This window comes from Anguilla rostrata, chromosome 5 (genome assembly GCF_018555375.3).
Source record: "Anguilla rostrata isolate EN2019 chromosome 5, ASM1855537v3, whole genome shotgun sequence".
Classification (NCBI taxonomy): Eukaryota; Metazoa; Chordata; class Actinopteri; order Anguilliformes; family Anguillidae; genus Anguilla; species Anguilla rostrata.
Window position 1 is genome coordinate 63,481,098 of NC_057937.1, and position 26,422 is coordinate 63,507,519.

Below are 26,422 nucleotides of genomic sequence, written 5' to 3' on the forward strand. Positions count from 1 at the left end.
TTTTAACCCCCCCTAAAACTTGCGCTGAACTCACCCTTTGATATGGTAAATGGACTGCATTTATATAGTGCTTTTATCCAAAGCGCTTTACAATTGATGCCTCGCATTCACCAGAGCAGTTAGGGGTTAGATGTCTTGCTTAGGGACGGTTTTTGTTGGTTTATCATTATTATTAAACTTTCTCCCCACAGGGCTGATATGAACAGAGAGGGGGAGACTACACTCTCCTGTTACCCAACAGAATGATCTGTCAATGAGCCCGGGATCAGCCCCCTCCCCACACTGAAAGATGACCAATCCGTCATCCCATCTCCCTGACTCACTGAAAGGCCCCAATCACAGCGTCCCATCCCCTGATTCCTAAAAGATGACCAACACTCCTCCCATCCCCCTGATTTGACAAAAAGTTTTGGGAGCATGTGAAATTGTAAAATGTCTTATTGGACTATATTGAAAAAAGTGAAAATATGTTTGTGCCACATTAAACATTAAAAATGCGGGTTTTCAAACCATTCAATCTTCTGTTAGCTCAAGGAATTATTTAAAGCTAATTTAAAGTGCAGCACTGCCCTTTGCCGAAAACCTTAGAAGAGGGAGAGGAGCAAGGAGATGGTGAGGTGAGAGCAAAGAGATAAAGAAAGAAAGAGATTTGGAGTATTTGGAGATTTGGTGGAGCTTGGGTGGAGGCTGCTCTCCTGGCCTGGGTGGAGGCTGCTCTCCTGGCCTGGGTGGAGGTTCAGAGCTCATAAAGGAGGCTGTTTACTGCTGGCCAGAGCGGTTAGTAGCAAGAAAGGGAGTCAGACAGAAGGCCCCTGTTGAAATGAAAAAGGTGAAAAAAGAGAAATGAGACAGAAACAGAGCAAGAGAAATGGGGGGGGGGTGGGGGGTAAAGGTTATTTCACATAAGTCCACACTGCCATTTGACCACATGGGCCCTGAAATGTATGTACCTGCCATAAGACGCATTTTGAATAACTGATCATCTTTAAATGACATGTTTCTATCCCTTGTTTTTCTGTGTGACTAAATGTGTTTTCTACCGTAACCATGAGCTTTGTACTTATTCCAGTATGTGAAAAAACCCCGAATGCATTATTTTATTACATTGAATAATAATAAAATAATAATACATTTTATTTTATAGACCCCTTTTCCAGAGGCCAAGGTTGGTTGACAGAGAAAAGGTTAAAAAAAAAGCAAGTACGTAAATACAGAAGGCAAAATGTATACACAGAAGGCAGAAAGATAAACATACAAACAAAAATTGTCAGGGATTCGGGGGGGTTTACCCGGGGCAGATAAAAAACACAGGAGATCCAAAAGGGAAATTCAAACAAAGACTTTACCAAATAAACAGGGAACAAACAAAAGGCCACGAGGGGCAAAACCATAAACACAAAAAGATTCTTAAGAACCTAAAAAAAAAAAAAAACAGAACACAGGCAGGGCGGAACACAGGCAGGACAGAATACACACAAGCAGGAATGCAGGCAGAAACAAAGTCAGAAACACACAATGCACAAGCAGGACCAAAGCAGGCAGAATAAAAATGAACACAAGTAGGAAACAAACACAAGGAACCAGCACCTGAGTCAAGGGGACAAAGAACTTAAATAGACAGGGGGTAACAAGACACAGGTGAACTCAAAAAACAATCAAACCAGAAAAGGAGGGGATAACAAGACACAGGTGGGAACAATGATAGAATACCGAGACAACAATAATACAATTAACAGACAGGACACAAAACAGAAGTGCCGCCATCTGGCGGCCCAACAAGGGAAACACAGACAGGAAAACACAGAACCATGACACAAATATACATAGCAAGGCAATAGAGAAGCTAACGGTTAACTTATGCTGAAGAGGTGGGTCTTCAGTAGGGATTTAAAATTATTTACACTCTCTGTTTCCCTGATTTTCATTGGAAGAGGATTCCACAGAGAGAGGGCAACCACAGAGAAACCCTGTCTCCAAACATATGTGGGTGGGTCTTAGGGATAGTGAGTAGAGTGCCAGTATTAGGGGAGCGGAGGATGCGAGGGGGAGTGTACACAGCAAATGAGTGATGCACGGAGGGGCCAGGTCATTGAGAGCTTTGTAGGTGAGAAAAATAATTTTGCAATTTATACATGCCTTGGGAAGCCAGTGTAGGTTTTTTAGAGTGGGTGTGATGTGTTGCCAGGATCCAGTGTGAGTTACCGTAGCATTCTCGCTGCTGAGTTTTGGACCTGTTGCAGTTCAGTCAGTAGAGTATTAGGGAGGCCGTAGAGTAAGGAACAGAAGTCAAGACGGGTGGTAATAAATAATCTGAATTAATTCAGCAGTGGAGGAGGACAGTGAAGGACAAAGGTGAGCAATATTTCTAAGGTGAAAAAATGATGTTTTTTATCAGATAATTGACATGAGGTCATTGTGTGACTGTTCCTTTCATCCTCATGCAACTATTGAAAGTGTTCTATGATTGGTGCTAAAACAATAAAGTTTTGTGCTCAAAGAATACCAATGAACTGTGTCATTAGCTACACACTGCAACACTTTTGAATGAGTGACAGGTATAGTTCGCATCCCCCCTCGGACTCATGAAAACCTCTCATTACGCTGCCTCACTGGACAACTACAAATAAAACATTTAAACTATTGCTTTTGCATCTGTATAATCTTTGCAGGAAACTCATTTATACTTCTGAAATACAAATAAAATGCACCCAGACTTTAGATAGTAACTTGATGTTTTTTTTATCTTACCATCTGAAGACAATGTCATCATTCAAACTTTGTGTCACATCAAAGTGTCCAATAACAAAAATTGCCTAATGCAAGACATTTAAATAAATGTATGAAACTTCTGGTCAATACCAAAAGAAATTATATTTCTCCAGAAAGGATATGTTTATACATTATTGTCAAGTTCATTTTACAAAATGTACAAGTCGTTGTATATTTGCAACTTCAAATAAATACAGATTGTAAAATACATACTGTACATAAATACATACACACATATGCAATACTTCATTATCCCTATGGGGCCATTCCCCTAGCAGCATGTAACATTCACATTTATGAACAGACATTTAGACAAAGAAACATACATACAATCATTCACAATACGGGGGGGGGGGGGGGGGTGCATACATAAATTCAGATCAAAATGAAAAATATTTAGGCCCATTGAATAAATACAGAATATTACAAACCTATCCACGCATATGTTTGCCTCATTAATGCACTGTATGCTTGTGCACACAGGGTCAAGTTAATTGAAACCATTTAGGACACATTGAGTTGCATTGCCTTGGAATACTTCTTGATTAATTTGTGTGAGCTAAGATAATCAATATTGTTTCATGAAACTTGCCACAATTTACTAATTTTTATCAAAACTTTTAATGCCAGGCCTATATTTGAAGTAATGACTTATAGCCAGTGCTTTGTATGTTTTAGTAACTTGGCATTTTTGTATGATGAAAACATGTTTTTCATCAGATAACATATACAGGTAAAAGGTCCAGGAGTTTGGTGAAACTAAGTGAAAACATAGATTGCCAGTGCATCATAGCTATGCCTTCGCATGGTTATTTTTATTGTATTTTCAAATAAAAAATCCTGTATAGTCTGCCTTTAACATGTTATTACAGTTTTTTATGATTGCTTTGACTTATTTTGCACAGCAGAATTTCAATGTACAAAACTCAAAATGCAAAGTGCCAAATGGACTTTCAAAATTCATACTCTAAGACACTATATCATATGCTGACATAGAAAGTGTAAAACTGTTAACGCAAAGTGCTAAACTGACTTGCAGAATTCTTACCTTAAGACACTATATCATATGCTGACATACAAAGTGTAAAACTGTTAACGCAAAGTGCTAAACTGACTTGCAGAATTCTTACCTTAAGACACTACATCCTATGCTGACATACAAAGTGCAAAACTGTTAATACAAAGTGCCAAACTCTAAATCATATGCTCCATCCTCAGAATACAGCCATCTAATATTCCAACAATGTTCAAATGCTTATTACTACAAATGCAGATCACTAAATCAACAGGTGTTTCTAGTCATGTCTCAGTACTTCCAACAACCTTGCCCAGGTGAGTAGCATTGCAACACAATTGATAATCTCTTCACCACTACATAAAACGCTGCTTAGAAACCTGAATGGCAGTTTCTGACAACATGGAGCAGGTTGGTGAGGTTGAGGTTGGTAACGAAGGAGAGGGTCGTGACCCTCTGCTGGGGGCATACAACTCCGAGCGCCTCATACGTTTTCTGGATGGGCTGTACAACCGTCTCGTACAGCCAAATGCTCAGATGGTGTTCATCTTTGTCTGGGACAATGTAAACTTCCATCGTGCAATGGCTGTGCGAGACTGGTTTACAGCCCATCCAGAGTTCCGATCAAAATTCCTTCCACCTTACTCCCCCTTTCTGACCCCATCGAGGAGTTTTTCTCGGCCTGGAGGTGGAAGGTATACGATAGGTGTCCATATGAGCAGGCAACGCTCCTTCAGGCCATGGATGAGGCATGCAATGACATTACAGCCCAGCAGTGTCAGGGCTGGATAAGGCACTCTAAAAGATTTTACCAGCGCTGTCTTGCCAATGAAGACATCAGATGCGATGTCGACAAAATTCTGTGGCCAAATGCAGCGGAGAGGCAAAATGCTGCTTAAGCAATGAAAAGCAGTTTTTTTTACTTTACAGTAGAGTTTGTTGTTACTGTAACTGTTTTTGCTTTTACTGTTGTTTTTACTGTACAATACAGTTGAGTTTACAGTACTGCATTACTGTATGCTTTTCCTTTAATGATTAAACTTCATATAATCTAATCTAATATGTTGTTTGTCTTTCATAAAAACACAAGTGCTATACTGCAGTCTATCACAGGGGATTGTGAAGGGGTGGGGTGGGGTGGGGTGGGGTGGGGTGGGGTGGGGTGGGGGGGTTCGGAGAACCAGGTGTGACTGAACGGGAATCTGAAAGCTATCCACAAGGGGTGGAGTAACCACAAGGTCTCAAAAGACTAGAGGAAGGCGACAAGTAAACAAACAGAAAATTAAATACTCCTAAGGGAGAATATCCCACGTATATCGGACTAAGTAGTCTACCCGTGAAAGGGTGTTAAGAACTAAAGGACAAGGAGTATTCAAACTAGACAGAACAGAATAATATACTCCTTTGGGCGGTAAGTCCTGCAGTTGAATACTAACAAAAACTACCCAGCGAAAAGGGCAAAACCGAACAGAAAAAAGGAGTATAATAAAGCTGTCTCGTAAAAAGAACTGAGAGCGTAAAGGTGAAAACTAAAGAAAACAGCCCTCGAAATGAGGATTGATAAAAAACACCCAAAATGCAATGCCGAGTAAGAGATTATTGTGCAATAATAGCAAATAATCCCTTAAATCTCAGCCTTCAGTACAACAGAGATCTCTTCAAAATAAGAGACTGTTACAGCACTGAAATGTTACAAACACACTCACAGAATACTGGCTTACATGTAACCAAAGTTGACACAAAAGCACTGACTGCAGGCCAGAAAGAGCTTAAATAGGAACTACCACAGGTGATCCCAATTAGCCCAAACAGGGGAACTACAGCAGGTGAACCCAATTAGCTCAATTAGGGGAAAGAAGTGACAAGGATGTCCTCCAGTGGCCAAGGATAGCCACTACCACCCAGAACCATGACAGGGATGCTTTCTGTACATAATTTCAAGTACTTATGAGGACATGACCATTGCATAGTCTTTTTTGCTAACAAGTATTTTGTGTTTGACTGCATTATTTGATAATGGCCGTTGTATTTGAAAATCCACCAATAATTAAACTTCCACAATGAACATATCCACTGTTCTGACACTATGATAAACTTTAGCATGAAATACAATCTAATTTGGTTCAGTAGTTTCTATTGTGCATGTATATGATTTTGAGCCCAAGATTAGGAGTATAGCATTTTGCGTTATGACCAAAGAAAACTTTCAAACTTTTTTTTCATCAGAAGGATTTTGTATTTGGCAGCATTATTTAATGATGACTTGTATATTGAAAATGCAGCAATGATTTAACTTCATTGTTTGAAATATCTAATCTTCTGGTGCTGTGATAAACTTTTGCATATAATATTCCCTGATTTGGCACTGGTATTTTTATTTTGCATGCTAAATTACATTTTGAACCCAAAATGAGCAGTATAGCATTCTGTGTTAAGAGTTTTGCACATTGAAACTCTGTTGTGCAAAATGAGTCAAAGCAATCGTAAAACATTGTAACACGTTGATTTTTAACGTTATTAATAATTCATTATTATTATTTGCATGTTGTCAACGTGTGACTTTTTGACTTGTTTGGTCTTCCATATCTCAGTATGTATTTTCAAATGTGAAAATGGAATTTAACATTTATGTTCACGTGTGAAAAAAAAAAATAGCATAGGTTACTTATTCCACTCTCATCTTATAAATGGAATTGTGGGATTTTTTAAATAGTTCACATGCACACTATTCACATGTGATTTTTTTGTAAGTGATACGAAAGGGTCATAAAAACCCTCGCAGATAAAATCCGTAAAGGATGCGATGTGAGTCATTCTCGTCCGGAAGCGTGAGACCCTGAAGTGCGGCTCGTGTAGCGACGGGTAAAAGGCGTGGCATCACAACGGTTGCTGCGCGAGGGTAGAGGGGGATGACCTGAACCACTCAGCAGCATCAGACCGCAGCGGGGAGAAAACATGAGGAGCATCTTCTCAACATGCCTGCTTTTTACCACAGGTAATAAGACAGCTGCCTCCGCACTGTGCTGAACGAGCGCGTCAGACGGCCTATTACTGTTTTAATAAAGGTGCTCTCTAGCTAGCTTGCAAACCACTAACGCTGCCGCAGCAAGCAAAACGAAAGTAGATATGTGACGCAGATTACCGGGTGAGGTGATTTTGTTGCTAACGAAAATTCTGCGCATACGAAACACTGAAATCAATGTAGGTTCTCCTTTCCGCTGTCCGTTGGATAAATTTGGGATCTGCCGTTAACCACCAGTTCTCTGTTGCAAAACTGTATGAAACTGCGGTCGACACGTTAGTTAGCAGCCGCAACGGTCAGAGGCTGCTGTGCGCTACATCTGCAGACCTAATCTTACAATGTGTCCGTTGTACCCAGGGAACCCGCTGCATTAACCACCTGTGCGCTTTAAAAATGTGGATAGGGCTCGGCTGAAGCGGAGACAGGTTATGAATAGTTTTTTGGTGGTGCTACTTTTTTGTTAAGCAAACCAGGAAAATTTTAATTTAACCAATATTTGAGATTATTTATTTGGGAATTGCGAATCATTCTCTGGTTTCTAAGAATTTGTATAAGTTACACATTGTTATTTCTTATTCAAATGTTTTTTGAATGTCTGTGCTGCAGGTACCGTACCATTGGCCGTAGGTGTGTCTGTGGGTGCAGTAGTATTAAAGACAAGCATAGTAATGAAATGCAGCACATTACTGTCACCAGGGCTTCCCAAATATCCATCAGAGGCACACGTGCAAACTTTTGCCCCTCCTCTGGACACAGGATGAAATTCACTGGAATGTGATTTATGAGATTTTCACTGACTGACTGGCCAGTGCTGGTGCCTGTAGTTAGTTAACTGCATATAGCTAATTAATTGAGCTATCAGCTACTGAGGGGTAATGAGAAGACATGAAAGAGACAGTACAGCTAAAACGTCATTTTGGATTGGAGGAACAGTTACTGGTGATGAATTGGTACATCAGCACCAGTATTAATACAAATAAGCATACGTATTAGCCAGAAAGCACAGCCAAGAGGGGACACATGCAGTAGGCAGTTCAGGGAACACAGACTGTTCCATCTGTTTCTGTATTACATCTCACCAGCTCTCTCTTTCCAGCTCTCTTTCAGATCCACACTCAACATGTGTCTACCAGTGTCAACCTGATTATTATTTCCCTCTCCCAGAACATCACGGCGGTGAGTCGAACGTGCAGGTTCTTCCTGTACAACATCCGGAGAATCCGCCCCTTCCTCACCACCTAAGCAACCCAGCTCCTGGTTCAAGCGATGGTCCTGTCCCGCCTGGACTACTGCAACTCACTACTGGCTGGTCTGCCAGCATCCGCCATCAGACCCCTGCAGCTCATCCAGAATGCTGCAGCACGTCGGGTCTACAACCTCCCCAGACATTCCCATGTCACCCCCCTGCTCACTGACCTCCACTGGCTGCCTGTTATGGCTCGCATCAAATTTAAGACCTTGGTGCTTGCATACCAGGCAGCTAAGGGGTCAGCACCAGGGTACATTCAGAGGATCATCAGACCCTACACACCAGCCAGACCTCTCCGTTCTGCCACCTCTGGACGCTTGGCACCTCCCCTTCTTTACTGCCAAATCTACTGCTCCACACTCCAGTCCAGTTGGTGGCGGTAATGCACCAAAAGCTGGTTTACCAAACGCCATTAAACCTCAGAAGAAGAAAAAGAAGAAGAGGAAGAGGAAAAACAATGAGGAAAGAGAAGGGCGAACAGCACAAATGAGCAATAGGCCTGTGCGTTTAAAATATTTAAAACCAAAGATGAAGATTATCCTCTGTATTTTCCTGCTGTACATTACAGGTTCGTATCTTCCTCTGCATGTTCCAGTTTCTTCCTCCGTCGGAATGAGTCCGGCTCTAACGTACGACTGGTTTAAGGCTCTCATCGGCCTGTAAGTTGCAGTAGCCTTACTAGGAAACCGAAAGTAGCCTAGTTCTGAACAGCCTAATGTAATTAATTCTGTGAAATGTATGGAGGTCTTTGATAGCTTTATGCCAAGTTAAAGATGCGGCGAAATCGCATGAGCGACCTCGCCTGACCGCCGCGGCATGTTTTTTTCTGGAGTTTTGATGACACGGTAATCTAGTTGCGCAATTTTCACTAGGCAGTAGTCTCTGGAGGTTAAATATATTCAGATCAATACACAGATCAGATCAATCAATCTGTCTTCATGTCGGTCAGTCGTGCTCGGAGAAAGTCCGCGCTGCTCTGTGCATTCGGCCCGGTGATTTGGAGCGACACGCCCTATACCGGATGCTGTATAGCAAGTGCGTGCGTTTGTGCGGCGTTTCCTAGAAATGAGTCAAGATCGCAGATGGCTGTCTGGCTGACAGGCGAGGTGGTGCCTCTTCTGCTCAAACGAATGTGTGACTTCCTCTGCAACCGAAACCAGAGCTTTCTGTAGGTCGCCAGTTACTAGTCAGATTGAGTGGGAAACCATTTGTTCTATGAGGGAGAGGGTCATTTTGAACAAGGATCCCAGTTGCCGTAACTGTCTATTTTGCTGGGATGGGGTGGGGAACAAGGCCAGGGTGACAGAAATGTGAACCAGCACGCAGCATCAAGAATGATTAATGTTGGCAAACAGACATAAACCGCGTCTTCTGTATGTGCCACAGAAAATATTCTCAGGATTGATGAAAGTCCATAAGCTAGCATTATGGTTGTGCTTTTATGGTAACATATTAATAGGAAATAAAAAAAAAAAAAACATGTTACAGAGAATAATTGTATGCCCTTTTTCACAATTTGAAATATATAACTGTTTGTAGGTCTGTTCTGTTATTGCAGTGTCCATTTCAGAAGAGTTGACACTGGCAGGCGTGTGCTTCAGAAACACACTGCACCCATTACCACTCTGTTTCACTGCACCGCTGTGTGTGCGTGTGTGTGTGTGCATCTGTGTGTGTGTCTGAGAATGTGCACACATTTGTGTCTGTGTGTGTGTGTGTGTATATGTGCATCTGTGTGTCTGAGCATGTGCACACATTATGTGTGAGTGTTTTTGTGTGCATGTGTGTCTGTGTGTGCATGTGTCTGAGTGTGTGTGTGTATGTGTGCGTGTGTGTTTGTGTATGTGTATGTGAGTAAATGTGTGTGCTCGCAGGTGTGTGTGTGTGTATGTGTGTGCATGCGTGTATGTGTGTGTGCATCTGTGTGTGTGTGTGTGTGTGTGCATGTGTGTCTGAGTGTGTGTGTGTATGTGTGCGTGTATGTGTATGTGTATGTGTATGTGAGTGAATGTGTGCTCGCACGTGTGTATGCATGTGTGTGCATGTGTGTCTGAGTGTGTGTCTGAGCATGTGCACGCACGCATGTGTGTCTGAGTGTGTGTGTGTTTGTGTGTATGTCAGTGAATGTGTGTGTTCGCACGTGTGTGTGTGTGTGTGTGTGTGCATGTGTGTCTGAGTGTGTGTGTGTTTGTGTGTGTATGTCAGTGAATGTGTGTGTGCGTGCATGTGTGTCTGAGTGTGTGTCTGAGTATGTGCACGCATGTGTGTGTGTGTGCGTGTCTGTGTGCGTGTGTAGGTGTGTGCATGTGTGTCTGAGTGTGTATGTGAGTGAATGTGTGTGCTCGCACGTGTGTGTGTGTGTGTGTGTGTGCGTGTGCATGTGTGTCTGAGTGTGTGTGTGTTTGTGTGTGTATGTCAGTGAATGTGTGTGTACGTGCATGTGTGTCTGAGCATGTGCAGGCGTGTGTGTGTGCGTGTGTGTGCGTGAGTGTCTGTGTGTGCATGTGTGTCTGTGTGAGTGCATGTCTGTGCACGCATATGTGTGTGTGTGTGTGTGTGTGTGTGTGCAGTATAAAATGCAATGCCGTATCTCTGTGTCTCCAGCAGTGAGTGTGTTTGGCCAGTCTGTGCCGCTGGATGGCATTGTGGGAGAGAGCATAGAGTTCCCAGCTGCAGTGAAAAAGGGCGGATATTTGATGTACAGAGACATTGTCCCCATTGGAGACAGTAGCCTTGGGACGCCCGGTAATGTGAATTACAGTGACAGACTGGACTGGGACAGCGGCACTGGATTCTTCTCCCTCTCTGGGCTGAGGCTGAATGACTCTGGAGAGTATAAAGTACATAATACAGACAAGACCATAACCGTCTTCCAGCTGAATGTGTACAGTAAGTACCACTGTGTCCGTGTCTATAGTATTACTAATGCAGTAGTGTGTGTGTGTGTGTGCGTTTATGTGTGTGTGTGTGTCCTAGATTATCTTGAATTAAAGGGGAATTTTACCTCTATTGAATAGCAAATTGTGTATCATCCTGTGAAAATGGGGCTACTTATGCTGCAGAGTCCAAAAATGCCACATTTACATTTACATGTGGTCATTTATAACAATAACATTATTATTATTATTATTATTTGTAGTAGTAGTAGTAGCAACAGCGGTACTAGTAAGAGTAGTTCTAGATCTTATATGATCTCAGCAATAATTTTTGTTCTCTGCTGCACCATTATAGCCCATTATACCTGAACATAACTATGATACACACCTGTAACAGGTAACAGGGGTCTAAGGTCATGTGACTTTGATGTACTGAGTACAGCAGCAACAGCAGCTGCAATATATTACTGTCACCAAGGCCACTGATCAGAGGCAGATCTTTAACTCTGTTATCGGGAAGGAGAGTTTCACACTTTAGGAACAACATTCTGAAGTAAATGTATATTACAGCTATCTGAAAAGGATACTCTGTATAATTATAAGGCTAAATGTATGTATATTTGTTTCACTAGTTTCACTTTGTAAAATGAAACAGACATGATTTCTCTACTGTAATGTGATTATATGCTGTCTTTAATTTGTGTTCATAACTGTTCTAATATATTATCATCTCTCCCTTTGCATATGTGCCTGGAAATACTTTTAACCGCTGTGCCTAGAGGACAACGGTAAGTTACAGAGCAACGCATCAATGTTATTATCCTCTAGGGATATAATTAATACGTGTTTATGATTTTAAGATGAATAATAACACGTGATTTAGCCTGTTTTTAAAATGTTTCATTTCAGCTACTTACTCGAGGGACCCGTGGTAGATCCCCTTTATATACAGAATTCATCAGAGAGAAATGTTCTTTCTCTCTACATTCAAGTAACATTTTCATGAAGGGTATTCTCCACTTGCCTCTGATTGGTCCAGATGAATCACATGGGTTATCTGGGCAGTACAGGTCACTTTTTATTGCCATTTTGCATTTTCTGTTATAGTTTATTTTCAAAGTTCTGCTGTGCTGAGACTAGCTGCTACAGACACACTGCTCTTCTTGTGGAGGAATGATGTCATAATGAGGCAGCTTAATGGTGATGTCATTTACTCTCCTCAGCTGGAGGAATGATGTCATAATCACAGTAATGTAGGCTGCCGGTCACACTGGGCAAAAGTTAAATGATCTTCATCTGAGTATCTATTTCACCTGTTCAGTTCACTTTTAGATTTGATTAATTTTATCACAATATCAAATTGTTCAGTTTGTATGCTCTGGCCTTTTGCTTGCTGGAAAGAGCTTATCATTCAGATTCATATTTGTCACATAATTGTTCTGCATGGATAAGGGTTTTGAGTACTGTATTCACTGTCTCACTCTGTTTTCCCTGCACAGTTAATGTATCAAAGCCGCATGTCAGCATCACTCAGAATGAGTACCCCTGCACTATAGTGTGCACTGCAAATAGAGGGACAGAAGCGACCCTGTCTTGGTACAGAGAGGGTGAGAAGAAGTCCTTTGCCTCCTCACGTGTGGCAAGTGCTCCACATCTGCATCTGCCTCATTCTGTGGAGAGTGGTACATACACCTGTGAGGCCAAGAACTCAGTCAGTAATGAGATGGCCTCAATCACTGTGGGGGACCACTGCACAGGTGAGCTTACTGCACCTCATTCACACCTGCTCACATCTTTCCTTACCTGTGTACTCTAGTTCTTAATGATGAGATAGAGTCTCTAAAACAGGGGAAAGTGTCTTGTTTATTTTTGTGTATTTTGGGAAGGAGCGATTTTATTATTTTTTATTTGTGCTCCTGAATAATGAAATGAGTTTATTTCAGAAGAATAAGTTCTCATAATTACTGATGTTTTCTCCTAATAACAAGATAAAACAATAACTACATGGCAGCATTGCACTTCTGTACCCTAGAAACCTCCATGATGAGGCGGCCTCCATGCTCTGTACTGAAATAAAGGACCAGGTCTCTCCTGTGAGAGATTCTTCACCTCTGTGGTTAAATAATGTTTCAGTTATATTCAGTATCAGGACAGATCCGTCGGTACGGGTGTTTTTCTTTCATTACTCCTCTCCCTCAGAAACTTGCGCTGAACTCACCATTTGATGTGGACCCAACACACCATTACTGAGGAAGAGGCTGTTTTAATAGTCATGTGACCTTTCTATTCTCAGTTTACAGTGGCTTTTGCTCTGAGACTGGCTACACACAGCTACACACTGGAGTCTCTGTGCCACACACAGCTACACACTGGAGTCTCTGTGCCACACACAGCTATACACTGGAGTCTCTGTGCCACACACAGCTACATACTGGAGTCTCTGTGCCACACACAGCTACACACTGGAGTCTCTGTGCTCCACACAGCTACACACTGGAGTCTCTGTGCTACACACAGCTACACACTGGAGTCTCTGTGCTACACACTGCTACACACTGGAGTCTCTGTGCTACACACTGCTACACACTGGAGTCTCTGTGCTACACACTGCTACACACTGGAGTCTCTGTGCTACACACAGCTACACACTGGAGTCTCTGTGCTACACACAGCTACACACTGGAGTCTCTGTGCTACACACAGCTACACACTGGAGTCTCTGTGCTACACACTGCTACACACTGGAGTCTCTGTGCTACACACAGCTACACACTGGAGTCTCTGTGCTACACACAGCTACACACTGGAGTCTCTGTGCTACACACAGCTACACACTGGAGTCTCTGTGCTACACACAGCTACACACTGGAGTCTCTGTGCTACACACAGCTACACACTGGAGTCTCTGTGCTACACACTGCTACACACTGGAGTCTCTGTGCTACACACAGCTACACACTGGAGTCTCTGTGCTACACACAGCTGCACACTGGAGTCTCTTTGCTACACACTGCTACACACTGGAGTCTCTGGGGTGGAGTGATTGGCTGTCCATGTTATGTGGCAGAAATGACTGAAGATACTCAATGCAATTTTCTGCCTAATGTTTTTGAATAGAAGCAGTGAAATATTTTGTACAGTGCAGGTGTGTCTGTGCTGCAGGTACCGTACCATTGGCCGTAGGTGTGTCTGTGGGTGCAGTAGTATTAAATAAACAGCATGGTAATGAAATGCAGCACATTACTGTCACCAGGGCTTCCCAAATATCCATCAGACGCACATGTGCAAATTTGTACTCCTCCTCTGGATGAAATTCACTGGAACCTCAGTGTGATTTATGAGATTTTCACTGACTGACTGGCCAGTGCTGGTGCCTGTACTTAATTAACTGCATATAGCTAAGTAATTGAGCTATCGGCTAATGAGGGTTAATGAGAAGACATGAAAGAGACAGTACAGCTAAAACTTAATTTTGGATTGGAGGAACAGTTACTGGTGATGAATTGGTACATCAGCACCAGTATTAATACAAATAAGCATGAGTTATTAGCCAGAAAGCACAGCCAAGAGGGGACACATGCAGTAGGCAGTTCAGGGAACACAGACTGTTCCATCTGTTTCTATATCACATCTCACCAGCTCTCTCTCTCCAGCTCTCTTTCAGATCCACACTCAACATGTGTCTGCCAGTGTCAACCTGATTATTTCATCTGATATATTTTTGTTGTATTACATTAATGGTAGAAAGGGCCATAGTTTTGGGACCCCCAATGGAGACTGTCAGCATTTAAATATTTTCTGCACAGCTAATTATGGATTTCTTGTGTTTATTTTACCATGTGTCCTTGGATCTGCTCCTGGTGGACCAATCACAGCTCCTGCCGGTAAGAATTCCCATAATCCCTGTCTGCCCACAGCTACACACTGGAGTCTCTGTGCTACACACAGCTACACACTGGAGTCTCTGTGCTACACACAGCTACACACTGGAGTCTCTGTGCTCCACACAGCTACACACTGGAGTCTCTGGGGTGGAGTGATTGGCTGTCCATGTTGTTTGTCTCTGAGCAGGCCTATTCCTGCAGAGTGATTGGCTGTCCATGTTATGTGGCAGAAATGACTGAAAAAACTCAATGCAATTTGCTGCCTAATGTTTTTGAATAGAAGCAGTGAAATATTTTGTAGAGTGCAGGTGTGTCTGTGCTGCAGGTACTGTACCATAGGCCGTAGGTTTGTCTGTGGGCGCAGTAATATTAAAGACAAGCATAGTAATTAAATGCAGCACATTACTGTCACCAGGGCTTCCCAAATATCCATCAGACGCACATGTGCAAATTTCTGCCCCTCCTCTGGACACAGGATGAAATTCACTGGAATGTGATTTATGAGATTTTCACTGACTGACTGGCCAGTGCTGGTGCCTGTAGTTAATTAACTGCATATAGCTAAGTAATTGAGCTATCAGCTGATGAGGGGTAATGAGAAGACATGAAAGACACAGTACAGCTAAAACTTCATTTTGGATTGGAGGAATAGTTACTGGTGATGAATTGGTACATCAGCACCAGTATTAATACAAATAAGCATACGTATTAGCCAGAAAGCACAGCCAAGAGGGGACACATGCAGTAGGCAGTTCAGGGAACACAGACTGTTCCATCTGTTTATATATTACATCTCACCAGCTCTCTCTGTCCAGCTCTCTTTCAGATCCACACTCAACATGTGTCTACCAGTGTCAACCTGATTATTATTTCATCTGATATATTTTTATTGTATTACATTGATGGTAGAAAGGGCCATAGTTTTGGGACCCCCAATGGAGACTGTCAGCATTTAAATATTATCTGCACAGCTGTACTAATTATGGATTTCTTGTGTTTTTTTTACCATGCGACCCTGGACCTGCTCCTGTTGGACCAATCACAGCTCCTACCAGTAAGAATTCCCATAATCCCTGTCTGCCCTCAGCTACACACTGGAGTCTCTGTGCTACACACAGCTACGCACTGGAGTCTCTGTGCTACACACAGCTACACACTGGAGTCTCTGTGCTACACACAGCTACACACTGGAGTCTCTGTGCCACACACTGGAGTCTTTGTGCTACACATAGCTACACACTGGAGTCTCTGTGCTACACACAGCTACACACTGGAGTCTCTGTGCCACACACTGCTACACACTGGAGTCTCTGTGCTACACACAGTTACACACTGGAGTCTCTGTGCTACACACAACTGCACACTGGAGTCTCTGTGCTACACACAGCTACACACTGGAGTCTTTTTGCTACCATAGCTGTGCACTGGAGTCTTGGCTCTAGAGTCCCCCCTTTTACTCACAGTGAATTGTGTAAGGAAGTGTTTGAATTCTTATGCTGATTTTCTCTGTGACTCAGATGCAGTTTAGATGTGCTGCTGTTCCGCGCTTTGAGCAGGTTTTGAATGTCTCTCTTTCTCGCTCCACAGGTTCCAGCACAATTGCTGCCATCATTATCGCTGTTGTTGCCCTCCTCATTGTCTTTGGTTTTCTGTGTTACTGTAAGTATCACTCGCGCTGCTTTGAACTCTGTCAGTATTAAACACAGATTTGCTCTAGAAACAGGAAGGAGCCACGTCTGAGTGCTGATGGCCAATAGGGTTAGAGTTTATCCTGTCTGTGAAGCAGCTCCATTTAACCCCTGTAGTCCAGAGTAGTGAATCCCCAAACTTCAGCACAGGGGCCCAGGGAGTCCTACACATTAATATCACAACTGACAGGCAGTTTAGCACAGACCGGTTAGAACATATTAATCTGTAATAATGTCTGGTCACATGCACAGTACATTGGTGTGCTGACAAAGGTGTCATGAGACAAATTAGCAAAGGTGTTTTAGAGAGACAGGTTAGTAAAGGTGTCATAAGGAGACCAGTTAGTAAAGGTGCTGTAAGGAGACAGGTTTGTAAGGGTGTTTTAGCAAGACAGGTTAGTAATGGTGCCATCGGGAGACAGGTTAGTAAGGGTGTTTTAGGGAGACAGGTTAATAAGGGTGTTTTAGGGAGACAGGTTAGTAAGGGTGTTTTAGGGCGACAGGTAGGATGATGGTGTTTTAGGGAGACAGGTTAGTAAGGGTGTTTTAGGGAGACAGGTTAATAGGGGCGTTTCAGGGAGACAGGTTAGTAAGGGTGTTTTAGGGAGACAGGTTAGTAAGGGTGTTTTAGGGAGACAGGTTAGTAAGGGTGTTTTAGGGAGACAGGTTAGTAAGGGTGTTTTAGGGAGACAGGTTAGTAAGGGTGTTTTAGGGAGACAGGTTAGTAAGGGTGTTTTAGGGAGACAGGTAGGATGATGGTGTTTTAGGGAGACAGGTTAGTAAGGGTGTTTTAGGGAGACAGGTTAGTAAGGGTGTTTTAGGGAGACAGGTTAGTAAGGGTGTTTTAGGGAGACAGGTTAGTAAGGGTGTTTTAGGGAGACAGGTTAGTAAGGGTGTTTTAGGGAGACAGGTTAGTAAGGGTGTTTTAGGGAGACAGGTTAGTAAGGGTGTTTTAGGGCGACAGGTGGGATGATGGTGTTTTAGGGAGACAGGTTAGTAAGGGTGTTTAGGGCTACAGGTAGGATGATGGTGTTTTAGGGAGACCGGTTAGTAAGGGTGTTTTAGAGACAGGTTAGTAAGGGTGTTTTAGAGATACAGGTTAGTAAAGGTTATTGTAAGGGTAACGGCGAAAGCCGAAGGCAAGCACAACATGGCGAAGCAGCAGTGAGGTCAAAGAACCCGGTGAATTTTTTTTACAGTGCCAGTTCCCAAATAAGTGCAAAATATATACAGTGAACAAAAATACTAGAAAATTAAAACTGTACCTAACAAAAAGAAAAATGAAGAAATTTAGTACCTTACTAAATTTGGCTATACCTTGTGGCCCACAGGCTGCTATGCATGTTGCGTTAGGACTTCTTTCTTCTTCTTCTTCTTTTTTTTCCCGGCAGACTAGGCACTGTTTAGTGCATTGCTGCCTCCCACTGGTATAGAAATGTCATTGCTGCTTATGCAATCCGAGGCCTGTAGTTTTAAGGAGGTGTATTACTTCCCTAGCTCTCTCTTTTTGAACGACCTCGTCGCCCAGCAATGATCTAAGGGAAAAATTTTTAATTCCCAGTTTGCTTAACTCTATAAATAAAACCCTCCTTTCCCCAGCATAGATCAGACAATGCATCAAGACATGTTGTACAGACTCCAGGACTCCACAGTTCTCACAATTGCCATCTCTGTGTTTCCCCACTAGCACCATCCCACTTGCTAAACCGCAATGCCCCAGCCTTAGCCTTGTCAATTTGATTTCATCTTTCCGAGGCATATTCACTCTATTACCAGGTTTAACAGATGGTTGGACGTTGTATAGCTTTCTCCCTCTGCTGTCTGCATCCCACTCTTGCTGCCATTGAAAATTCAGTCTCTCACTGATGATGCTGCAGCACTCCATCCTGCCAAATGGCACCTGCACATCTACACTATCCCTTCCTGAACTTGCCTTAGCTACCCTGTCCGCCACCTCATTGCCCTCAACCCCAACATGCGCTGGCACCCATATAAACCCCACACTACATCCCTGCCTCTCCAGTTTAAAAACCACAATTAAAATCTCCCCAACTATGTCTATTCTAGCCCTTCCCCCCTCACCTCCCCCCAATGCCGTCAAGGCAGATAATGAATCAGTGCACAAGACGGCATTACCCAAAACCCCTTCTTCCACCCACCACAATGCCCACAATAAAGCAACCAGCTCAGCGGAGAATATTGATATCCCATCAGGCAACCTTCTACTCTGACAGACTTGTACATGGGGTACGTATAAGCCAACTCCCACTCTTCTGCTTTCAGGATCTCTTGAGCCATCAGTATAAATATTTATATAATTACCCCATATATATATATATATATAGCTGCCCCTATTAATCCTCCTGCCACCCTTTTCAAACTCCCAGCACTCCGTTAGCAGAGAAGTTGATGGAAGAGCTGTTACAAACCCTTTTAGCTTAATCCAATAATTTAGCGCTAATTTTTCACATCGCAGCCTCAGTGGAGCCTCCCCCGTTTCCACCAGCAGCGCCGGGGTTCCGGAATGCCCCAGTGCACAACCTCAGAGCCCTGGCCTGAACAACATCCAACTTAGCCAGCGTAGACTTGGCCGCTGAACCATATGCCAAGCACCCATAGTCAAAGATTGCTCTTATCGTAGCCTTATAAATCATCAGCATTACATTTCTATCTGCCCCCCCAGGAACGGCCAGTCAAGCACCTCATAATATTTACAACCTTCTCACACTTACCATTTTTTCCACATGTGCTCTATATGTCAATTTTTAATCCAGCCACACACCTAATAACCTTCACTATCTATTTCCTTCTTTCTGCCAAAGATCATATATTTTGTCTTTGATACTGACAACCTAAAACCCCACTTATCAGCCCAAGCCTGCTCCTTATCTAAGGCTCCCTGCATCTGCCTCATCAAATATTCAACATTGCGGCCTCTCTTCCATATTGCTCCGTCATCTGCAAAGAGAGAGCTTCCAAAGCCATCTCCCACTTCATCAAACAGCATTCACCATTATATTAAACAGGACAGGACTGATAACACTACCCTGCGGGGTCCCATTATCTACACTTACAGTGTCAGAAAGACTCCCCCCCACCTTTACTTGAATAGTACGGGATCTCAAAAATCTTTTATCCAATTCAACATCCTGCCCCGAATCCCTGCATCATACAACTTAATTACCAACCCCTCTTTTCACAACATATCGTATAGCCCTCTCTATATCTAGGAAGACACCAATCACTGCCTCCTTATTCACTAGAGCTCTCTTAATGTCTGTAACATCAAGATTGCATCCATTGTTGCTCGACCTAGTCTAAACCCGCTTTGAAATGGAGAAAAATACCCTCTCTGCTCTAGTCTATGCACAAGCCGATCAGTAGCCATTCTTTCCATTATCTTACAAATAACTGCTGTAAGGGCAATAGGCCTGTATGATCCAGGACTGTCGACTTCCTTCCCAGGTTTCAAAATTGGAACGACCACTGCATGCTTCCACTCAGCCGAAATTAGCCCCTCATCCCACACTATATTAATCGAACGTAACATCTCCCTCAAAGCAAAGTCATCCATGTGCTTAAACAACTCATATCCCAGACCATCTCTTCCAGGGGTGGTATTATGCCCTTGCCTTACTGCACGCTTCAGCTCTTGCATAGAAAAGAATAAATTAATCCCATCCCTATTATTTTTTATTTAACCTTTATTTGGCCAGGGTAGGTTCACTGAGCATGGATGCTCTTTTGCAGGAATGCCCACACTCATACACATTCACACCTGGGAGCTGCGCAGTACAACCACAATCCTCTGTTGTTGCCCACTGAGCAGCTCCACTGAAGGGAGAGAACATTTTTTTAGCCAATTAAATCAGGGGATGATTAGGGGGCAAGTTTTTGTGTGAGCCAGATCTGGTATTTTAGCCAGGACACCAGGGAACCCCCTACTCTTTGCAAATAGTATCATGGGATCTTTAATGACCACAGTGAGTCAGGACCTCGGTTTAACGTCTCATCCAAAAGATGGCATGTCCTACAGCACAGTGTCCCCGTCACTGCACTGGGGCATTGGGGTTTATTCGACCGGAGGGAAAATTGCCCCCTGCTGGCCCACCAACACCACTTCCAGCAGCAACTCAGTATTCCCTGGTGGTCTCCCATCCAAGTACTAACCAAGCCCACACCTGTTTAGCTTCAGCCAGTTGGCAGGAGCAGAGTGCGTGGTGGTATGGCTGCTGTGAAAATTATCAGTATTCGTTTGAAGTTTATGTCCTTCCTGCTCAAGCATTTTTTCCCTCCTCAGCTATCCCTCTCTGCCCACATTACCAGTACTATGTACTCTCTGGAAAAACCTGCCTAATAGATCTGCCTTCTCCCTTTGCTTACACCTTCTTTATTTCCTTCTACCATAACAGGAATAGGCAGACCCCTGTTAAGCCCAGCCATTCGATGAATCATACCCCAAACTTGCTTAACAGTGGTTTCTGTACCTGTAGTGCCACAAAACCTGTGCCAGCTCTCTTTCTTAGCCCCTTTTATAACCCTCCTAGCCTCTGCTCACAGCCTCTTATATTCAATAGCATGGCTCTCAACTGGACTCTTTCTAAGCTGCCTATACGCTCTGTTACGAGCCTGCACTGCCTCATCACAAGCCTTCACAGCAGTATTTTCCTCTCTTTCCTGTTCCCCTTGACTTGAATTGATTTTTCAGCCGCTCTTCTCACTACAGAACAGAAGGACTTACTCCATTCTTCTACACTACCCTCACTCATACCATCTCCCAAATCTGCCGATAGTTGTTCTCTAAATTTACCCAGGTTTGCTTTTTGAAAGTTAAAGTAATAATCTCGAAGATTTTCATTAAAATAAATGTCTTAAGTCACTATCTATCGCTGCATTAGGTAACACAATGGTGATTGAGCCTATTTTTATATTACTTTATACTATTATTATTATCATAATTCATGATTAAAAAACTTCAAAAAAATCACAAGCGGCACACAGTTAGTGACACGTTTTTCATCACTCATCTGTGGTTGGTCCGCCAGAGAGGGTAGACGGAACTAACGCTACAGACTCGCTGTTCAACTCACTTGCGTGTGAGCGGCGTACTGTTTTTTCCGGTGTCTGCATGCGTTACAATAACAGAGAAAGGGGGTGTTGGCGGAGTTATGGAACCCTAAAAAGTTTTTGTGTAACATGAAAGATCATATTATTTGTTGATGTAGATTTCGTATTACATTTAATGACAATGTAACTTTACTGAATGACATCGCTATTTGCACAGCTAACGCTAGCTACCGGACCATGCCAAGAAAGACAACATTAGTTTAGACAACGTTGCGTACAGTATCCATCTCTCATATCAGGTAACGTTGCGTTAGCTAGCTAGCTAATGTAATTAACACAATCTAATGTCAGCTAACAATTAGAAAAAAACGCTAGCTAACGCTACCGACCGGTACCGACCTCGCAAACCGTCTCTCGAATGTAATATGCTACCTTGTTGCAACGTTGCAGTGTAGCTAACTGCAGGGCCAGTTCAGATCAATGATTCGCAACGAGACTGGGTGCAACTTGCAAATCATTGATCTGAACTGGCCTTAACGTTACCGTTATTTATATTGCCATCGAGTTCATAAATATATTATAATTATCGGAATAAAGCCGGGGTATGTGGAGCAGAGCCGGGTCTGATTTCTGAAGATGTCATGCAGGAGAAAACTAAATAAAAGAATACGGGAGTATGGATTAGCATTGTTATTATTTTATTACGCTTCCTCATATGTTCCTTCAGCCTTTATGCCCTTTTTGATGAAATCTCCTTTGTTTTTGTTTTATTCTTCTTGTTCTGATTGCTAATTTAACACCCAGCTCAGCTTGATTGTCGAACAGTTTAGCTAGCAAAACCAGAAACACCAGGGGCAAGGCAGTTGTTTCAAAAATACCACACAACAATCATTCACGAAAAAGACTGCTTATTGTGCACGAGATACATAATTGCACAAGCCACAGCGAATCCCGCAAATTCTTCTCTGCAGTGTAAAGATGTTCATACCGAGCAAAAGGTGGATAAAGAACGTTTGCAGAAATTGATCATCACTAATTCTACCCCAAGTTTGCTACGGCATTTTAACCCGGCTCGCCAGTGTAAAGACATCTTGAGTTATCCTAGTGTTAGACAACGAATGAGTATGACGTTGCTTTTATAACAACCGTTTTTTATTCATTAGGCTAAATATTAAGTGTTATAGTTGGCGTGCCACCTGACTGACGTCACACAGGCGACACTTGTTGGATCCGGTTGGATCTCCTGGAAGTGAGGTCCAAAAACACACCTGCAATTACCGCTTCTCGCCATTGGCACCACCATAGAGAACGAAACTGAAATCTTCGAGATTGTCACTTTAAATCCTCTCACAGTGCTTTCCTTCTCCACCTGCAAAACTCTACCAAACCGACTTAAAATGGGAAAATGATGGTGTAACGCCATGGTGTAACGCTCCAAAAGATCCCAATCCCTACACCTAGCTAACTCAGCCAGTGCAAAAGTTTAAATCTATACATGACAGAGTCATCCTAGATTTTATTTACTCTCCTATACTGAATTCCTTCTCTTACAAACACTGCACATTCTCCCCCGGAAGAATTACGATCTTTCTGTAAACGGACAAATCCTGGTATTACAAAATTAAGAGTAGGTTTCAGCCATGTCTCTCGTATACAAATTAACTTCAGTTTTTCTTTAAAAGCATACACAAACTTCTTTAACCCCTGCCCATTCGCTATCAAACTCCTGGAATTCCACTGGAGGATAAAAAACATTAAAAATCATCACCATCTACCATTCGATCCCTGTTAATTTTTGCCCTTCTGTCTTTTGAAAACACATGATTATGAAGGACAGATGGCTTAATCCCTCCAATCCCAAGGATCCTCTCAGCAGCCTGCAGCACACTTCTCACCACATCTGAATTTTTCTTGGTCAGCTTTACCTCACACAGCACTTCAACAATAAAAGCCAGGAAGTTCAATCCACTTGCCACCACTGGCTCCTCTGTTACACAGGTTACCTGAGAGGGGCCCTCCCTCTCCTTCTCACCTCATCTGCCTCACCCCATTTTGCAGCCTTTTTAACAGCCTCAGCATAAGACACCCCTTTATTTATCTCCCTATACTGCTGCACCCTCATTGCCTGCTTGTGTTGCTCACACTCACAACTTCCAGCAATATGCCCTCCACCACAACTACCACACTTAATCTCCTTTTCCTTACAATGAAAAATCTCATGCTCACCCCCACATTTACCGCTCCTTCTAGTTCCACGGCAAGCAGCTGCAATATGGCCATACTTTGGCACTTAAAACACCTCAAGGGTGGCCTCCTATGTGGATGAACTTTAAAGGACAAACATCCTAGGAACACTCGCTCTGGAAGAGCCTCTTCCTGAAAAGTTAACACTGCAACAGTTGACTCACGTTTAGTTCCATCCCGGAAAACTCTTATTCAAAATGCCTCAGCAACCTTCGCACCATCAATGCCCCTGACCAGTTCCTCCATAGATGGTAAATGGTAAATGGTAAATGGACTGCATTTATATAGCGCTTTTATCCAAAGCGCTTTACAATTGATGCCTCTCATTCGCCAGAGCAGTTAGGGGTTAGGTGTCTTGCTCAAGGACACTTCGACACGCCCAGGGCGGGGTTTGAACCGGCAACCCTCTGACTGCCAAACAATCGGTCTTACCTCCTGAGCTATGTCGCCCCCATAGTATATGATAGATATTTCAAGCAAGACCCCATAGATCACTCCTTTCATACCAGCCCTACTCCCTGGGACAAATCCTTCCACTCGCCTCTTCCCTTTCGCATCCAGAGAAACTGCTTTGGTCAACTGAGCAGCAGACTTACAGTAAACAAGCATCTTTCCATCTGCCAGAATCCTTGCATTTACAATTTCAGCCAGCTCTTCCTTCAATGCACTAGCGAGCAGACTGCCCTACCTTCAGTTTAAAGATCACTTTAAACTCTTCTGACTGGCTGCTGTCATTCTCATTATCTTTACCTGCTCTCCCCCTCCGTCTGACTCCTGAGATGAATTACGAGTAGTTTTAGTTTTCCTTTTCCTGTTTTTCCCCTTACTACTTTCCCAACTCCCCCCACCTTCATCATCAGATTGCATAGTACCAGAAACAGCAGCTCGTCACGAAAGTGTTTTAGGGAGACAGGTTAATAAAGGTGTTTTAGGGAGACAGGATAATGAAGGTGTTTTAGGGAGACAGGTTAATGAAGGTGTTTTAGGGAGACAGGTTAATAAAGGTGTTTTAGGGAGACAGGTTAATAAAGGTGTTTTAGGGAGACAGGTTAATAAAGGTGTTTTAGGGAGACAGGTTAATAAAGGTGTTTTAGGGAGACAGGATAATGAAGGTGTTTTAGGGAGACAGGATAATAAAGGTGTTTTAGGGAGACTGGATAATGACGGTGTTTTAGGGAGACAGGATAATGAAGGTGTTTTAGGGAGACAGGATAATAAAGGTGTTTTAGGGAGACAGGTTAATAAAGGTGTTTTAGGGAGACAGGATAATGAAGGTGTTTTAGGGAGACAGGATAATAAAGGTGTTTTAGGGAGACAGGATAATGAAGGTGTTTTAGGGAGACAGGATAATGAAGGTGTTTTAGGGAGACAGGATAATAAAGGTGTTATAAGGGGTTTATTAGTCTTTTAGCTTCACTAATTTCTGTCCTTTTGATTATAGGTTGAGTTTTTTTCATTTTATCTTTGTTGAAAGGAAACCACTTCAGACTTTCATTCATTTTGATCTCAAAATAAATGTATCAATAGTAGAAGGAATCTTATGATTCAAGGCACAATTGTTATATTTTAAATCCAGTATTGAGATTGAAACCATTTTCCTGTAGGGAAGTGTTAAATTGATTAAACAAATTTCAACAAACCCAACTGATTGATCATTTTGTTTCCATTGTAATCCTTTGTGATCCTTACTTTAGCCTGTGTTTAATGTATCTCCATTTTTTTTGGTTCAAGCTGATTTCTATGTTTGTTCATTGCTTGTTTTTGCCAAAAAAGTACATTAGTTGTGATTTCTTTTTTCAAGGTGTCAGAAGAGAATCCGAGGTAAGTGTTCTTTTAGTTTGTACATTTGTGCAAAACTAATCTTGCTTAGACAGAACAAAGAAAAAGCATACACACTGCAAAAATACATTTCATGTTTCTCGAATGATAAAGAGATCATGCACTTTTTGTACTGTCACTATGCAACCTGAACATTGTACCCAAGGGAGGACCTTTTAAAATATTTGAATAACTTGACATGGAATGTTTGAAACAAGCCCCGCACACAGAACAAACAATCAACGGCGGTAGCTGATCGCACTAAATGAGCAATTTACCAACATGTAACTACCTGCAGAACAGCAGGCCCAGATACTCCTGGTCTGAGAGACAAACCCCAAAATATGATTATGTTGGGATGGCAGTTACAGCTTGGTGGGGCTGCACTAGCCCCATACCTGAACAGCGCTGAAAGTTTGGCACTTTTCAGGGTTCCCTACCACAGTACCACGTAAAATAACCAAAAAGCCCCAATAATCATCATAATCAAATAATCATAAAAATAAATAACCACAACCACCACCACAGACTCTCAGTCAGTTCTGTACATTCTGACACCATTTCAACAGACAGAATTCACAAACAACTTCACATGTCTGCACAATAAAGCCCCAAACTTTAGATTTTGCATTTTTTTCCTTCTTCTTTTTATTTCCTGCCTGATAACATCATCTCAGATTCTCCAAGTCCAGAAAGAATATATTTCCCCATTGGACATTTAGGTACATCAGCTAATAAAAACATTGGATACGCACACACAAAATGGACATACATATAAGTGCACACATTT

The 26,422-nt window shown here is 42.6% G+C and overlaps 2 protein-coding genes across 3 annotated transcripts in view; one reads left to right on the forward strand and one right to left on the reverse strand.

Moving 5' to 3' along the window:
* LOC135255947 (T-lymphocyte surface antigen Ly-9-like) overlaps window positions 1-26,422 on the reverse strand; it is a 227,919-nt gene that overhangs the window by 34,570 nt on the left and 166,927 nt on the right. The window lies entirely within an intron of this gene.
* The window catches only part of LOC135255946 (titin-like), a 222,530-nt gene that overhangs the window by 13,222 nt on the left and 182,886 nt on the right, over window positions 1-26,422 (forward strand). Inside the window, exons 5-6 of the mRNA XM_064337783.1 lie at window positions 10,660-10,944; window positions 12,431-12,688. Of these exons, the coding sequence (XP_064193853.1) occupies window positions 10,660-10,944; window positions 12,431-12,688 (543 nt within the window). The remainder of the gene's footprint in view (window positions 1-10,659; window positions 10,945-12,430; window positions 12,689-26,422) is intronic.